The sequence below is a fragment of the Narcine bancroftii genome, chromosome 8 (assembly GCF_036971445.1).
Source record: "Narcine bancroftii isolate sNarBan1 chromosome 8, sNarBan1.hap1, whole genome shotgun sequence".
Lineage (NCBI taxonomy): Eukaryota > Metazoa > Chordata > Chondrichthyes > Torpediniformes > Narcinidae > Narcine > Narcine bancroftii.
This window is the reverse complement of record NC_091476.1, coordinates 155,597,143-155,614,952: the sequence shown is the minus strand read 5'-3', so window position 1 is coordinate 155,614,952 and position 17,810 is coordinate 155,597,143. Positions and strand designations below refer to the sequence as shown.

Below are 17,810 nucleotides of genomic sequence, written 5' to 3'. Positions count from 1 at the left end.
GGGGAAGGGGTGAGAGACTCCAGTGATCCTCTGCCACTCTTATGGTCCTGTGGATTGACCTCTAATCTGATGCTCTGCAGCAACTGTGCCACACTGATGCATCCAACCAGAACTCTCTCTCAGTAGAGCTCCTGTAAAAGGTCTACAGAATGATGGCCAATAGCCTTGCCTGCCTCAGCCTTCCAAGGAAATGAAGTCCTTATGGCACTTTCCTGACATGTGAGGAGATGTATGTTCAGAATAGGTTACTTAAATGGACTCCAAGTAACTTGTACAGATATTAATTTGCATTGATTGGGGGGGGGGGGGGGTGGTCGTGGTCATCTCTGGCCCTCCTGAATTGATATAATTGGTCCAGGAAAGCCCCTCTGAAATAGTGAGCCCCCAAGAATTTAAAATTGCTCACCCTCTCTACCTCTGATCCCCCAACCATCCTTGGATAGTACACCTTGAATTTTCCTTTCCTAATATGGTCTTGATGACAATGAGTGAGAAGTTGTTGTTCATGCACCATTCAGCCAAGTTTTCTATTTCCCTCCTATGAGCTGACTTATTTCTGTGCTTCCCCCCCCCCCCCCCCAGCTACCTTCATACAGCCCACTACAGGGTATAGTCAGTAAACTTGTATATGGTGTTTTTGTACTGAGTTACACAGTCATAGATGTAAAATGAGTAGAGCAGGGGGTTAAGTACACAATCCTGTGGTGCTCCAACGCTGAAAGAGATTGTGGAGATGTTCTTGCCAATCCTTTATCCTATTGCATATAGTCCTTTAATGAGGAGGTTTTGTATTAATTTATCAATACATTTAGTCATTGTCAAACAGCAATTATCAGACACTTTGGCCCAACTTGTTTATGTAGACCAAGTTGGCCTTCTGGTTAAGTTCTACTTGCTTGCTGTTGGTCATATCTTTCTAAACCCTTCCTATCCATATTTCGATCAAAATGTCTTGAACATCTTTATTAAACTTGCTTCTATTGTTACCTCTGGCAGTTGAACGCAGATATGGGACACCCTTTGAGTGAAAAAGTTGATTTGTTCTTGATGAAAGATTCTGACCCAAAACGTTGACAAATTTTTTTCTCCCATTGAGGTTGCTCAACCAACTCAGTTCTTCTAGCAGTTTGTTTAATGCTCCAGATTCCAATATCTGCAGTTTCTCATGTGACTTCTTCAGATTCAGTCTTTTATTGTATCAAGTAAATGCTCAAAAATGCTTGGTTAGATCTCTTCTCACATTTATTCATGTATGCACTGGTACCAATGTACCAATAATTGTACGCATGTATTTGATGTCTATTAAAGATCACTCTCACTTTGCAAGGGTTCAGCAGTATCTTGCTTACCACCTGTTGCAATGGCTTTTGTTATTACACAATTTTTTTTAAACTAATTCACTGTTGTTTTATATTTGTAGGTTTTCACTTTCTCCCAAGGCTGTCGTCGATTGTCCCAGAGAGCTGCGTTCTGGTCTGTGTGGGCCTAATTGTAGGAGGATTGATAAAGGGTGTAGGATTAGACCCACCTGTCTTGAAGGCAGATGTGTTCTTTTTTTATCTTCTTCCCCCTATCATTTTGGATGCTGGCTATTTCCTGCCAATAAGACCTTTCACTGAGAATTTGGGAACAATATTGAGCTTTGCAGTGATTGGAACACTATGGAATGCATCATTTGTTGGAATATTGATGTACGCAGTGTGCCAGTTCAGTGGAACCAAACTGAAAGAGATTGGTCTATTGTCCACCCTAGTGTTTGGCAGTATTACATCTGCTGTGGATCCTGTGGCGGTGCTGGCTGTCTTTGAAGAGATTCATATCAATGAATTATTGCATATCCTGGTGTTCGGAGAGTCTTTGCTCAATGATGCAGTGACTGTGGTAAGTGTTTCTATTTGATTCTTGATGCTAATTTCCATTTGGCCCACGTCCTGCAGCGTGACCTTTGTGCAGCCCTCCCTGCCCCTCTCTGTAGTTCTCCCCCTTCCTTCATAGCAAACATAGATTCTCTTAGATCAGTTTGTACAGGAACAGTGGCTGAATTAGATGAGCAAATGTATGGTGTTCTTGAGCTATGTAATTTGTTGATTTTTTTTAATTCAAATAGGTGCTGTATCACCTCTTTGATGAACTTGCTGTTGCTTCTGTCATTGGAGCCAAGGATGTGATCCTGGGATTCTTGTCCTTCTTTGTGGTGTCTATTGGAGGTGTCCTTGTGGGAATTTTGTTTGGAATTTTGGCTGCCTTCACCTCCCGTTTTACATCTCGCATTCGTGTTATTGAACCTCTCTTTGTTTTCCTGTACAGTTACATGAGTTACTTGTGTTCAGAACTCTTTCATCTCTCTGGAATCATGGCGTAAGTAACCTTAAAGCTACTGTACAGATAATGTTCGGTTTTTCAAATGAGAATCATTGTATTTCTCCCATAATTTACAAAATATTTTTCTGTTAATTTTTAGTTGGAGCTTTCATTTTACTAGGGAGGGTTCATTGTTGAGTTTGGTTATTCCCAAACAGTGATCATGGGGAAAGAATATTTAAGGAGGCACTGCAGGTGATGGCCTTACTTTAATATCATTCATTATTTGTTTGAATCATCCTTTAATTTTAAAAAAGACTTCATGGGATATCTTGTGTACCTTCACTGTATTCTGCTGAATGAGTTGGGTATTTATTGCTGCTTGTATTTTGCAGACTTATTGCATGTGGTGCAGTCATGCGTCCTTATGTAGAGGCAAATATATCTCATAAATCACACACCACAATTAAGTACTTCCTGAAGATGTGGAGCAGCGTGAGTGAGACTCTCATCTTCATTTTCTTGGGTGTGTCCACATTTGCTGAAGAGCATGAATGGAACTGGATCTTCATGTCTTCCACGGTGATATTCTGTCTGATTGGTCGAGTCCTTGGTAAGAAAGTATGTGAACCTAAGATACAGAGGACATTAGTGCTATGGAGTGCTTTTTAAAAAAAGACATGCATATTTTGGCTGTAGCAAGTGATTATACTGTAACGCAAAGTCATGCAACTAGTGCCTGACCTGGTGGAATTCATTCCTACTCTTTGTTGTAGATTTGTAATTTTCAATGGTTTTTTTTTCATCCACAAGCATCTTAAGTGATCCTTTACTTAGCTGTTACAAACAATGAACTATCAGTTATGGGGAAGGAGGATGCTGGTAAATGAGCCTCTCCCAAGACACCCCCAGCCCCCTACAATAAGACTTATCTTTTTTCAGAATTTTTGACCTAATATGCTAGTGCCAATCAAAAAAAATAACTATTTTGACCAACTCTCTTTCCAGTGCTTCTGCTGCATCCATGTGGTTTTGAGAACAACAGATGGTGCTTCACGTATTTTTAAGTAAGACATGCCCTCCTGCTTTAAGTCACTGTCTTATTTGATGGCATAAACCTCCAAGACACTTCCGGTGAACAAAAATTTCAACTCTTTACTAATGCAAGCTATAATGCCAGATACATGCTTCTCAAGTCGGTGGATCTCTGTTAAAGAGAATATGTTGTTCCTGTCATTGTATCTAATGCTCTCATAATTTTAAATCTTCAGTTAAATCTCTCTTCCGTCTACTCTGTTCCAGTGGAAACAACACAACTTAGTTAATCATTCCTCATAACATTTTGCATTCCCTCATTATGTCAATGTAATTTTCCTGGTAACATTCCCAAGTGCAAGTGATTCCTGTCATTATTTCACAAGGAATAATGACAGGAATCACTATTTACAACATACTGTAATGTTTTGTATGGTTCTGTTAGGTCTTCTCTTGTATACCATGTTTTTGCTAACAAAGTGAAGTATCTGAAAATCATTTGAACACCAAACCATCTATTTACCAGCTGCCTCCAGGGACCTATGGTCCTGGACTTTTAGGTCTCTTTGCTCATCTGTGCTTCTCCGTATTCTATCACTTATTGTGCATTTCTCTGTTTTCCCTTATTAACAACCTGCAGCCAATTTTTGTGTTCTAAAAAATTCTTAATTATGATACACATATTTAAGTCTAAGTAATCGTGAAGAAAAACAAGGGAGGCAAACCAAGTTCTGTGGAACTTCACAGGACTAGGTCATGTAGTCCAACAGTTACAAAAATACTTATCAGACCTCTACTTCTGAACCAATTTTCTATCCAATTTGGCACTTTTCCTTGGAGTTTTACTTTCCTGCTGTTAGGTTAATGTTGGACTTTGCCATTCATTTTCTGTGTATGCAATATTTTTATTAACCCAAGTTGTTACATCCTGAGAAATTTTAATGAGAAACAATCCATTTACAGATCCCACACCACTGTACTCGGTTATTTCATACTTTTCAGAATGATAATGTAAACTTGTCCCTCAGAATTTTCTCCAATTAATGTCCAACATCAGTATAAGGGCAATTGCTTTCAATTGTTCATTCCATCTTTTTCTTAACCAAAGGGTGGGCATAGTAAATGTGATTAAAGAAAAGACCTGCTAAGTTAAATAGTCTATTTCTGTGCTACAATTTATAATGACTGCAACTGGAAATATCCTGATGATATCTGAAGACAAGAACATGATAGACTGTATTAGGATTGAACATTGGCCCTCGCCATTAACCATTTCCTCTGGACTATCATGGAAATAAAACTCTCCATTATAAACTTTTTTTAAAAATCTGGCTGATACTGTAAATCTCATCAGCAAAACTTGAGATGCATTTGTTTTTATTGAATAATGTTGATGCAACTTTGCATGGAACATCTACTGTATCATCACTAGGAGTGCTTCATGGGACAACCCAAAGGGGATTTGTTCTATATCAAATTCACAATACATCGAAGTACTCGAGCTGGCAGAGTCCGCAAGCATTGAATCCATGCTGCTGAAGACCCAACTGCGCTGGGTGGGTCACTTCTCCCGAATGGAGGACCATCGCCTTCCCAAGATCATGTTCTATGGTGAGCTCTCCACTGGCCACCGAGACAGAGGTGCACCAAAGAAGAGGTAGAAGGACTGCTTAAAGAAATCTCTTGGTGCCTGCCACATTGAAATCTCTTGGTGCCTGCCAGTGGGCTGATCTCGCCTCCAACTGTGCATCTTGTTCGGCGGGCATCAACCTCCTTTGAAGAAGATCGCAGAGCCCACCTCACTGACAAAAGACAAAGGAGGAAAAACCCAACACCCAAACCCAACCCACCAATTTTCCGCTGCAACCGTGCCTGCCTGTCCCGCATCAGACTTGTCATTCACCAACGAGCCTGCAGCAGACGTGGACATACCCCTCCATAAATCTTTGTCTGCGAAGCCAAGCCAAAGAAAAGAATGTTCTTGGCTCAGGAATATTTGATAAAGCAGTGTGAAGGATCTAATGCTGAGAGGTGGGAAGGACTCAGCTGATCAGGCAACATACAGACAGACAAATGGACAGTCAACATTTTGGGTTGGGACCCTTTTTTTAAAAAAGGTCTCAATGTGAAATATTGATTGTCCATTTCTGTCCGTGGATACTTCCTGGCCCATTTGAGCCTTTGCAACCTCTTGCTGTTTGCTCAAGATTTCAACATCTGCAGGTTTTTCTAAGAATTTAACCCTTCTGGATTTATGCTCCGAGTGTTTGATAATGGGTTTACTCTCACTTGATGGTGCATTTGTAGGAGTGTCATGATTCCCATGTGTTCCTCTGAGATTATCACTTGGTGCTATTGAGTGGCTGGTTTGATTACTCTGATCAATGGGGAACTGAATGTGAGAAAGCAAAGGAATAAAAACAATTCGAACCAAAGAACAATTACAGCACAGAACAGGCTACTTCAGCCCTTCTCGTTTATGCCGAACCACTTTTTCTTCTCTAGTCCCACTGACCTGCACTCAGTCCAGAGCCATATACCTATTCATATACCTATCCAAATTTCCCTTGTATGTTAAAATTGAGCCTGCATCTATCAGTTCAGCTGGAAGCTTGTTCCACACTCTGTGTGAAGAAGTTCTCCCTAAACTTTTCCCCTTTTACCCTTAACCTGTGTCCTCTTGTTTGAATCTCATCTGCCCTCAATGGAAAAAAACCTATCTACATTTACTCTGTCTATCCCTCTAATAAAAGGGAATTAACCTGTTTAACCTTTTCCTGTAACTCAGTCTCTGAAGTCCAGGCAACATCCTAGTAAATCTTCTCTGCACTTTCTCCATCTATTGATATCTTTCCTGTAGGCCTTCCTGTAGTTAACCGAACAAAACTGCACACAATACTCCAAAATTGGCCTCACCAATATCTTATACAACTTTAACATAACATCCCAACTCCTGTACTCAATACTTTGATTTGTGAAGGCCAATAGCATATTCCAAAAGCTTTCTTTACAACCCTATCCACATGTGATGCCACTTTGAGGGAATTATGTATCTGTATTCCCAGATCGCTTTGTTCTACCTCACTCCTCAGTGTATGTCCTTTCTTAATTTCTCCTTCCAAAATGCATCGCCTCAGACTTGTCTCCATTAAATTCCATCTGCTATTTTTCAGCCCACTTTACCAGCTGGTCCAGATCCCTCTGCAAGCTTTGAAAACCTTCTTCACTGTCCATAACACCTCCAATCTTCGTGTCATCTCCAAACTTACTAATCCAATTTACCAGATCATTGATTATAGATGACAAACAACAATGGCCCAGTACCAATCCTTCAGGCACACCACTAGTCACAGGCCTCCAATCTGATAAGCAATCATCCACCACTACTCTCTGGATTCTCCATCCAGCCATTGTCAAATCCATTTCACTGCTTCACCATGAATACCTAGTGTTTGAACCTTCCTGACTAACCTCCCATGTGGGGCCTTGTCAAAGGCCTTACTAAAGTCTACGTCGACAACATCCACAGCCTTTCCTTCGTCAACTTTCTTGATAACCTCTTCAAAAAAACTGGTTAACACAATCTACCACAGATAAAGCCATGTTAACTATCTCTAATAAGTCCCTGGCTATCTAAATAATTGTATATCGATCTCTTAAAACACCTTCAAATAATTTGCCTACTATTGACGTCAGGCTCACCGGCCTATAATTTCCAGGGTTTCATTTGGAGCCTTTTTTTAAGCAATGGAACAATGGGAGCTACCCTGCAATTCTCTGGCAACTTGCCTGTGGCTAAGAACATTTTAAATATTTCTGTCAGAGCTCCTACGATTTCTACACGAGCTTCCCTCAACAAGGTTTGAAGGAATATCTTGTCAGGCCCTGGGAATTTATCTATTCTTATTCATTTTAAGATAGCAAGCACTTTCTCATCTTTAATTTGTATAGGTGCTATGACCTCGCTGCTTATTTTCCTTACTTCCTACAACTCTCTCTGTTTTCTTTAGTGAATACTGAGGGGGGGGGGGGGGGAAATATTTAAGATCTCCCCCATCTCTGTGGTTCCATACAAAGCCAACCATTCTGATCTTCAACGTGACCAATTATTTTATCTTCAAGCCCACATAAAAGTCATGTGACTCCTTATCTGTTCTGCTTAAAGAAGAGCTCCATTAGAGAGACCCAGTTTGCACCATAATTAGCCATCAATATCAGTATAGTGTTGTTACAGCCAGCCCTTGCAAATATAAGCAGCAAACAGTAACTCGGTGATAACTTGCATTTACACAGTGCACATACATGAATACAATAAACTCTCATGTCTTCCCATTCCATACCACCACAGGGACGGATAAAGAATGTGTGTGGCATCAAAGAAAGGTAATGGGCAAGTGGTAGCCATGAGCATCTTACTGACTGTGCAATTTTTTTTCAGGTGTCCTAGGTCTGACTTTAATACTTAACAGATTCCGCATTGTGAAACTCACTCCCAAGGACCAGTTCATTATTTCATATGGGGGCCTGCGAGGAGCTATCGCCTTTTCACTTGGCTACCTGCTGAATGACGCATTCCCTCGAGCCATGTTCCTCACTGCCATTATTACCCTCGTCTTCTTCACTGTCTTTGTTCAGGTCTTGATTTTTTTTTTTGCTTAATTTATACTTGTCATTTGCATGTGTGTTTCTGCCTAAGAGCTGAGGCCAGTAAATTGCTTCCTTATTTGCTGATGGAATCATGTGATTCTATGCAGGGTGTGAGTAGTTTTGAAAGTCCATATCTGTAAGAAAAAGCTGTTTATATAGGCAATTATAAAAACAACCCGCGATAGTTCAGAAGAGTGATTATGCAATAAATTTTGCCACTTAGATGCACCAAGAGATTTTTGGAAAAGCTTGATCAAATTTTAAGGAGGCATCTCAGCAGGAAGCAAAGTAAAAGAAGGAATTTCTAGTGTTTAGGATTGAGGCTACTGAGGTCAAGTGGAACAGTGAATTTAAAGTATAGAAGAAGCCTTACATAAAGAAATGCAGTGACCTCTGAATGGTAGCATGAGGAGAGCCAAAACCACATAGGTATATGAATGAGGAGATGAGTCTAGGAGCCAGTTTGGGAGTTGAGTTTTTTATTAATCCAATTTGTGTTGATTGGATGATGGAACTTATAACTTTACAGATGATACAAAGATAGGTGGAATGGCAGGCCATGTTGAGGAAGCAGAGATTCTGAAGAGGGATTGATTAGGTTGGGGGAAAATGGGCAAAGAAGTTGCAGATGGAATTCAGCAAAGGGAAGTGTATAGTTGAGCACTTTAGTAAAGGGAATAAAGAAATAGACTATTTTCTAAATGAGAGTCCTAATGCTAGATTCCCTAAAAGTTAACATGCAGGTTCAGTTTGTAGTAAGGAAGGTAAATGCAATGTTAGCATTAATCTCAAGAGGACTAGAATATTAAGGCAAAGATGTAATGTTAAGGCTTTACAAAGTGTTGGCCATCTCACATTTGGAGTATCGTGAGCTGTTTTGAACACCTTCTAAGGATGTGCTGGCCCTGAGGAGGTTTATGAGAATGATCCCAGGGATGAGAGGATTAAGGTATGAGGAGCATTTGATGGCTCTGGGCCTGTACTTGCTGGAGCTTGGAAAGGATGAAGGGGGATCTCATTGAAACATACCAAATATTGAAAGGACTAGATCGAGTGGACATGGAGAAGATGTCTCCAGTTTGGAAGAGTCTAGGACCAGAGGGCACAGCCTCAGAATCAAAGGATGTGCCTTTAGAACAGAGATGAGGAAACATTTCTTTAGCCAAAGGATGGTGAATCTGTGGAATTTGTTGCCACAGATGCTCTGAAAGCAAAGGCACTGGATGTATTTAAAGCAGATGTTGACAGGTTCTTGATTAGTAAGGGCATCAAAGGTATGGGGAGAGGGCAGAAGAATGGGATTGAAAGGAAAAATTCATCATCCATGATATAAATGGTGGAGCAAACTTGATGGAGTGAATGGCCTAATTCTGCTCCAAACCCTCATGGTCTTATTATATTGCAATGGTAATTACCCTTGTGTCATGGAATTTTCTGAAAATAATGCATTCCATATGGAATAAATTATGAATGACCCCATACCCTATTTGTAATTATATGAAGAATTCATGTCTGTCCTTTGAATATAATCGCACCATGATAGCACTTTCAAATAATTAAATAAAAGCTTTGTAACATCTTTAAGCCACTGCATTTGTAGCCCTCTTATGAACCTCCTGAAAATCTATCTATTGGTTGATAAATAAAAATTATTGAGCATTATTTTGCATTATTGATACTGTAAATGCAAGTTGTTTTAACAAAAACACTAGTGGTAAGACTCAGACTGTAACAAAGTATTTCACAATCTGTTAAGTGATTGTTTTCTGTGAAATTGTGGTAAACCTACGCAAGATTTTTTTGAACTGTACTAACTGGTTCTATCCATGGCTGGCAGGGGATGACTATTCGACCATTGGTTGAATTGCTTGCTGTGAAGAAGAAGCAAGACACTAAACGTTCCATTAATGAAGAGATCCACATACAGGTATGTTATGGTGTCAATACTCTCTAGATTTTCAACTCCATGTGCCATCACCTCCAAAGGAATGCCTCTCTGAATTATTTTTCCAGTGGTATTATAGTATGTGTGTAGCTTTTTTTAAAATAGATTAAATGAGTAAGTAAAATCATATGTTCAATGTGGTTGAATTTGAAGTCATTTTGCCTGACCCAAGTTAGATGAGAGAAATATTGCAAGAACCCAGGAGCTGCAAGAGAGAATTATGAATCCAAGTGCAGAAATCACAAGCTATTACTAAAAAAAATTAATGAAATTTTTAAAAAAGAATGCTACAAATTATGCTGCAATTGGATAAAATCCTTGTTAGATGCCATCTAGAAAATTGTCCATTTTGAGCACTCCATTTTAGAGTAGATGTCCAAGATTGATGATTGTAACCTAATTGAAACACAAAGCTGGCTGGAGATTCAGAACAATTTCTTTTTTGGGATGCGCGTGAACCCTCTTACGAGAGATGGTGAGTATTACTGCCTTGAATAAGATGGGGCTATGAAAATTCCTATGAGATTCGTGAGTTCAATATTCTTTGCTTCACAGAAAGACAAGTGAAACTTGACAGCAGGTGGCAGCATCCACCCTTCATTTATTTCCCTATCCTTTCAATCTTGAATCTAAAGGCCAGCCCTAGGCAATATTGTTCTCTAACTTTACTAGTTATGACAAAAAGAACTGCTTGCTCTTCCTTGGATGCTGGTTCACCTGCAAAACATTCATGACATTTTCTGTTTTTATTTCAGAAATTGGTCATTTAGCCCAATTTGCTATCTTGTACTTCTGCATGCTGGGTTCTGCCATTACAAAGATCTCATCTCAAACTTAAAGCATATTTCAGTACTCTAACATCCATAGATTTGAGCTAATATTCTTTTGAAAATATGCAAGGTATTTGCCTCAACCACTTCCTTTAATCACCTTCACATTCTAATAGCATTGTTATTTTCCACTTGTAACTATACAAAAGAAGACATTTGGGTTCTTACCCGGGGAAAATCATATTCCCCTATTCTGATTACTTGCATCCCTGCAATTAGTTTGCTCTCAGACATGCCTGTCAACTTCCATATTCAATTATTTTTTTTCTTCTCCTACACTAAAGAGTAATTTTCAGTCACCACTTGTTAAAATACTAAGGGCATCTTTTGGGACGTGGAACGAAACCAGGGCACCCAGATGAAATGCACGTGTTTATTGAGTGAACATGCAAACTCCGCACTGACGTCATGCAAGGTCAGAATCAAGCCTGAGCCCCAGGAGCTGTGAGACGAGCATAAACTGCTTCACTTGCATGCCATTCCAGAACTAGGAAACCTTGTTTCTATTGGATTATTGGGCATCTCTTTAATTATTATGTTTCCTAATTCCAGACTCTCCCAAGAGTGTCTTCCTACATCTACCCTACATATCTATCCCATTTTGAAAATTTTAAAGTACTCTGTCAGTCTCCTCTAAATCTTTTCTAAAGGAATAAAAGAACCAATTGATTTTAGTTTTTAGGTAGCTTAATTATTTTCAAGTTTCTCATTTGTGATCATATTTACACTTTTTTTCAGTGGTGCGATGTTCTTTTTTCGTTGTATGCAGATTAGAACTAAATGTAGGCAGGCCAACCAGAATCTTGTACATGTTTTACATATCTGAATCTTTTTATTTGCTAACCTGCAATGTTATTTTTAATGCCTGTTCACTTACATAGTGAAATCCTTTTCCCTTCATATCCCATAAATGTTATTTTCTAAATCCTGAAAGATGATTCTGCTTTTCCTACCAATGTACATTAAATCACATTTATCTATACTAATGTTTATTTAGCACTTAATGTTAATTTCTCACTCAATATTTCTAATGTTGTATTGTGTTCTTCCTCAAGATTAACTAATGCACCCCTGGTTTGGTAACATCTACAAATTATGATAATAAACAAAATATAATTTGTACGTCAATATAATCAAGTAACTTGCGAATAACATGGTTCCACACTTAATCTCATGAAATTCTACTTTCTGCCTTGCTCCAATCTGAATAACTACCCTTCACGCCTGCTCTCTGCTTTTTTTTATTTAGCTAATTTGCTATCCATACAGCTATTTGTCCCTGATTCTACATGCTCTAACCTTTGTACTGAGCGTACCATGTGATACCTTGTCGAAGGCCTTTTGAAAATCCAAGTATATGAAATCTGCATTAGCCTTGCCTGCTCTTTCCATAACCTTCAAATAAATCTATCAGGTTAGTTATGCATGTCTTCATTTTATTGACGTCCATGCTGATTTCTTAATTATACTTTTCTGTCTCTGCATGCTCTTATTATTAGTGTAGTTTCCAATATCTCTCCAATTGCATGGCTTATGAACAGTTTTTTTTTAAATTCTATGGTATTTATCTGATCATTGACCATTTGTCTTTTATTCTGTACTATGTTTATAATTTTTTAAAATATTTTTAATGCTGAGTTTCTGTCATTTCTAAAGTTATTTATAACCAGCCAGGGCGCATTCTATCATGTTATTAATTTTGAATCTGTATTTTACAGCTGTAGTTCTGTTTGAACTTTGGTTTCAGGGTGATTCAGATACAGCATGCCTCGATGTTCAGCTCCTTCCTGGCCTCGTAACTGTGCTGTTACTCTCACGTAATAGAATTCTCTTCCCAAAATATCCTTTTAGCTAGCTGTTCCTTATGTCAGTTTGTTCATAACTCAAGTATTACTGAGATTATTATCCACAAGGTTGATTCTTAAATTCTGTTCTGAATTCCTGATATCTTCTTAGTAGAGTCACATCCCTAACCTTTCGTTATGAAGTGCAATAACTTGATATTTCTCTCCATTTCCAATCATTTCTATCCATTTTACAGTGGTCCTTGATGCATGTTTCTTGGGATTTTTGATCCTGACTGAAAAGGATATTAACTGTCTTCCTAATTGTAATCCTTATTCCTCTGCATATCCTCTCCTGTGATGTCCTCCTGCCCCACAGCCTCTTGTCTTGTCTGGTCTAATTCGTCAAATGCTCTTAGAATTTTGTGTTTCAATTAAATAACCTCTTATTCTCTGAATCGGCTCAATATTTCCCACTCCACTCCTTTATTATAACACCATTCACATCTTCTCTACTTATCATTTCCAGCACTGGTGACTTTTATCTTCTATCACCTACTCCACCTTGTATGACTTGTCTTCCTCTATGTGACCTTTTTGTTTCTTTCACCTTTCTCTCTCTCTCTCTCCTTTTGTCTGGCATCTGCCAATTGTCTGCCTTGGTCTGTCATCCTTTTCCTTCACCTGGTTCACTAAGCTCACTTGGGTCATGGTCCTGCTCCTCGCACCTTTTCCTCTTTGTACCAACTTCTCCTACATTCCCAGCCTTGACGAAGGGATTAAACCCAAATACCAACCAGTTTTTCATACCAATGATGCTCAACACACTGAGTTCCTCGAGCAGATTGTGTTTAGCTTCAGAGTCTGGCATCTGCAGCCTTCTGTGTGTGTGCCATCTGTGTGGATTAGAGACAACATCTCCTCGGTTTTAAGGTAGGTCTCAAACAATGGTGAGATGAAGTACAGGAAAGAGATAGAGAATTTAAGAATCAACCTCGTGGATAATAATCTCAGTAATACTTGAGTTATGAACAAACTGACATAAGGAACAGCTAGCTAAAAGGATATTTTGGGAAGAGAATTCTATTACGTGAGAGTAACAGCACAGTTACGAGGCCAGGAAGGAGCTGAACATCGAGGCATGCTGTATCTGAATCACGCTGAAACCAAAGTTCAAACAGAACTACAGCTGTAAATACAACCTCTCTCTCCTTCAACATCCGTAAAATGAAGGAGCTAGTTATCGATGACAAGATGCAGGTGATGAAGCATTCATGATCCTGTCTGCATCAACGTTGAATAGAGAGCCTTTAGTTTTCAAGTGTAAATATCACCAACCTCTTTGTCTTCCTCAGAAGATGAAGAAAATTTGCATGACCCCAATGTCTCTTACAAATTTTTATAGGTGCATCATAGAAAATATCATATCTGGATGCATCAGAGCTTGTTCTGGGAACTACTCTGGCCAAGTCTGCAAGAAAATAGAGTTTTCAATGCAGCTCAGCTCAAGACGCAAGTCAAAGTCCCCTCCCTTGACCCCCATCTACATATCCCAATGCCTCAGGAACGTAACCAATATATGAATAGACCCTATTCATATCCTCTTCTTTTCCCTAACTGGACATTTGCCTCTAGAACACAATACTCTGAAGTTTTGTTTTATTTTACACCATCTGTTGTACTTAAAGAATGAGCAAATAATGAGAGGACTCTGCCAGTCAGGCAGCAGCCAAGGGAAAATTAACGGTTACTGTTGTGGAAGGGGAAACAGCAATTATAAAATGGGGGAGGGTGGAATAAGGGCTGAGGGAGGGGGTGGGAATAAGGGCTGAAGGGGAGGTGGTTAGGGCTTGGGTGAGTATAAGAAGTCATTGGATACTGAACAAAAAAGGTGGGAGAGGTGGAGAGACAGGTAGGGAAGGAGGCCACAGGGCGGTGGATGAAGGTTTAAGAGAAAAGTGAGAATGGGAGTATTCTGGAATCCTGGAATATAGGTGCAGGAGGAGTCCATTCAGCCCTTCAAGCCTCAAAACTGATCATGGCTGATCATGCATCCTTCATACCTATTCCTGGTTTCAAGGTAAAGCATGGAAAACAGTGAAACTGGATTGTAGTTAGTTACCTGAAATTGGAAAATTCAGTAAGTCAGAATATGATGAGGTATTCCTCAAGTTTACATTTGGCCTCACCCTGGCAATAGAGGAGGCCAAGGACAGGCATAATCTGGGAATAATAAAGGGGATTAGTATTGTAGGTAACTGGAAGTACCAGCTTGCACCCAGAGACAGAGTGCAGATGCTTGTCTAAGTGGTCACCCAATTGGCACTTGGTGTGACTAATGTAGAGACGACCATAAGTGCACTGAATTCAGGTGACTAGGTTGGGAAAGGTGCATGTGAAACTGCCTCACCTAGAAAGTCTTTCATTCTCCCTGGACAGAGGTGAGAGGAGAGATGCAGGAGTAAGTTTTAGTTTAGTTTATTTATATAGCACATTTAAAACCACTCACATTGACCAAAATGCTGTGCAGATCAAAAATTACATCTTAACTTAAGCAGTTATTTAAAGCGCAGTATAAAACGGGTACCCAAGGATAAGAATTGTACATACAACATGGTAACAATCAACAATCACTTCAATACACTTGCAAGTAAAAATACAACTTCAGTCTGAATTTTAAAAAGTTAAAGGAAGGGGCTGATTTGATGGAGGGAGGAATATTATTCCATTGTTTTGGAGCTGCTATCTCAAAGGCATGATCTCCACTGAGTTTGTGATTTGAGCGCGGAACAACTAAGTGCCCTAAATTGACCAATCAGGGGTCTTGAAGTGGAGTAAGGCATTAGGAGATCAGTGATGTAGGAGGGGGCTAGTCCATTGATGGCTTTGTAAACAAACTGGAGAACATTAAAATCTATCCTGAGCCCTACTGGCAACCAGAGAAGTTGGGGGGCGGGGGCGCCGAGAATAAGGATGATATGGTCCCTTGGCTCCTATCAGGAGTCTTGGCCGCATTCTGAACCAGTTATAGTTGGGATAGTGATGACTGACTAATTCCCGTGTAAAGAGAATGAGAGTAGTCTAAATGGGAGAACTTTCTCAAGGTCTTTCAGTACCAGGAATGATTTGATTTTGGCATTAGTGCAGAGCTGGAAAAAGCTAGCTTTTACTACTGCATTAACTTGTTTGTCAAACTTGAAAGGTGGAATTGAATATCACACTAAGGGATTTGACGTATGGTTTAATGAGGGTAGCTAAGTTGCCAAGGGTATTGGTAATCATTTTGGTGGAGTTGCAGGAGCCAAATAGGATGATCTCAGATTTGCCTTTGTTTAGCTGCAGAAAGTTTTGAGCTATCCAGCACTTTGTCTTCCAGATAGTCGATGAGGCTGGTTGTCTTTGCTTGATCATTGGGCTTCAGGGAGAGATAGAGCTGGGTGTCATCAGCATGGCAGTAGAAGGAGATGCCCTGTTTTTGGATGATATGGCCAAGAAGAAGCACATATAAGGAGAAGAAAATGGGGCCCAGGATCGACCTTTATAGGACCCCACAGTAAAGGGTAGCAGGTGAGGATGAAAATTTGCCCATCTTGACTGAGAATGTCCTATCACTGAGATAAGATTGAAACCAATTCAGGGCCGTGCCATTGACACTGACCCTCTGCCGGAGGCAATCTATTAAAATAGTGTGATCCACCATTTCAATCGCTGCACTAAGGTCAAGGAGAATTAGAATGGCGGAGCTGCCTGAGTCAGTGGCAATAAGCAGGTCATTGTATACACTTAGTAAGGCCATCTCTGTGCAGATATGTTGCTTTGATGTAGGTAGAGCAACAATTGGCTAAGAACAACTTTTTCAAGGACCTTTGACAGGAATGGCAGTTTAGAAACAAGTTTATAATTTTTGGGTGTGGATGGGCTTGAAGCAAATTGGAACTGTCCCAGTAGCTAAGGAACTGTTAATAATGGAGAGGATGCTAAAACCCACTGCATTGAAAGCATCCCTCAGGAGAGGAATGGGGATAATGTTGAGGGGGCAGGTTGTTGGCTTCATGGTGAACACATTCTTTCTAAGGGTGGGTAGAGTGATTGGGCTAAAACAGTCCAGGTTGGATGAACAGAGTTGTGGCACAGTTAAATTGCGGGTGGAGGGGGAAATGTTGGTCCTGATGTTCTCGACTTTATGAATAATTTTTTTTAATTTTTGCATTTGGTAGAGTAGGTGTTAGGTGTGGGACCAATGATTGAGTTGATGGTATTGAACAAGGTCTTGGGATTTTGGGAGTTGTTGCAAATTAGGTGGAAAGTATTGCACCTTCTCAGTTACAGCAGGAAGTGCCTGAGGGAATGGACGGATGGGTGGGGTGGAAAGACTGGTCCAGGACGACATGGAGGGAATAATCTCTATATAAAAAGATGGGGAGGGGAAGATGTGGCTGGTAATAGAATTATGTTGAAGATTATTGAAATATAGAAGAATAATGTGCTGGATGCAGAGACTGCTGTGGACAATGAGGACCAAGGAAATTCTATTCTTGTTCCACCTGGGAGGAGGTGAGGTGAAATAGAGGAGAAATGAGTAAGGTCTTTGACAATAACAGCAGAGATTAATCTGCATTTGTAGAAAGAGGACATTTTAGATGTCTTGGAAGGGAAGGGCTCATCCCAAAAGCAGATGCCGTTGAAGCATAGAAAATGGAAGAAAAGGATAGTGTCCTTACAAAAAACAGGGTGGGAAGAGGTTTAGACCAGGTAGGTTTGTAATAAATGTCATTTGGCAACTTGTCTCCTGAGATGGAGACAAAAAGTATTGGAAATTTGAGGGAAGAGTAGGAATTGACAGTGAAGTTGATAACCTGCATGGGTACAAGAGTCAGCACCAATGTAGTTGATGATGTAGCAGATAAATAATGAGTGATGCCGAGGTAGGATTAAAACAGGGATTGTTCCACATAACCAACAAAAAGACAGAGACAGCTAGCTGGGGTTAAGAATACTCTCCAAGCATGTTGTCTAACCTGCTGAGCCCTCCAGCCTCACTGTTTGTACAAAATTCCTGCATCTGCAGATCTTGTGTTTCTTTACATTTAAAGTATTACACAACAAAGCCTTTTGCTGTATCTCGGTACACTTGACAACAATTCAATTCTCCACAATGTGTGCTAATTTAAACCATCAAACTTGCCATCCCTTGTTGACAGATCTATGTTAGCTGCTGGTTTTAATATTTAATTTTAATGATACAGCATGGTAGAAGGCCCTTCTCGC

At 39.8% G+C, this 17,810-nt stretch overlaps 1 protein-coding gene across 1 annotated transcript in view; it reads left to right on the top strand.

Annotated features, from left to right (window-relative positions):
• Positions 1 to 17,810, top strand: part of slc9a1a (solute carrier family 9 member A1a) — a 56,954-nt gene that overhangs the window by 28,476 nt on the left and 10,668 nt on the right. Inside the window, exons 2-6 of the mRNA XM_069895509.1 lie at positions 1,421 to 1,881; positions 2,108 to 2,358; positions 2,697 to 2,914; positions 7,775 to 7,971; positions 9,821 to 9,910. Of these exons, the coding sequence (XP_069751610.1) occupies positions 1,421 to 1,881; positions 2,108 to 2,358; positions 2,697 to 2,914; positions 7,775 to 7,971; positions 9,821 to 9,910 (1,217 nt within the window). The remainder of the gene's footprint in view (positions 1 to 1,420; positions 1,882 to 2,107; positions 2,359 to 2,696; positions 2,915 to 7,774; positions 7,972 to 9,820; positions 9,911 to 17,810) is intronic.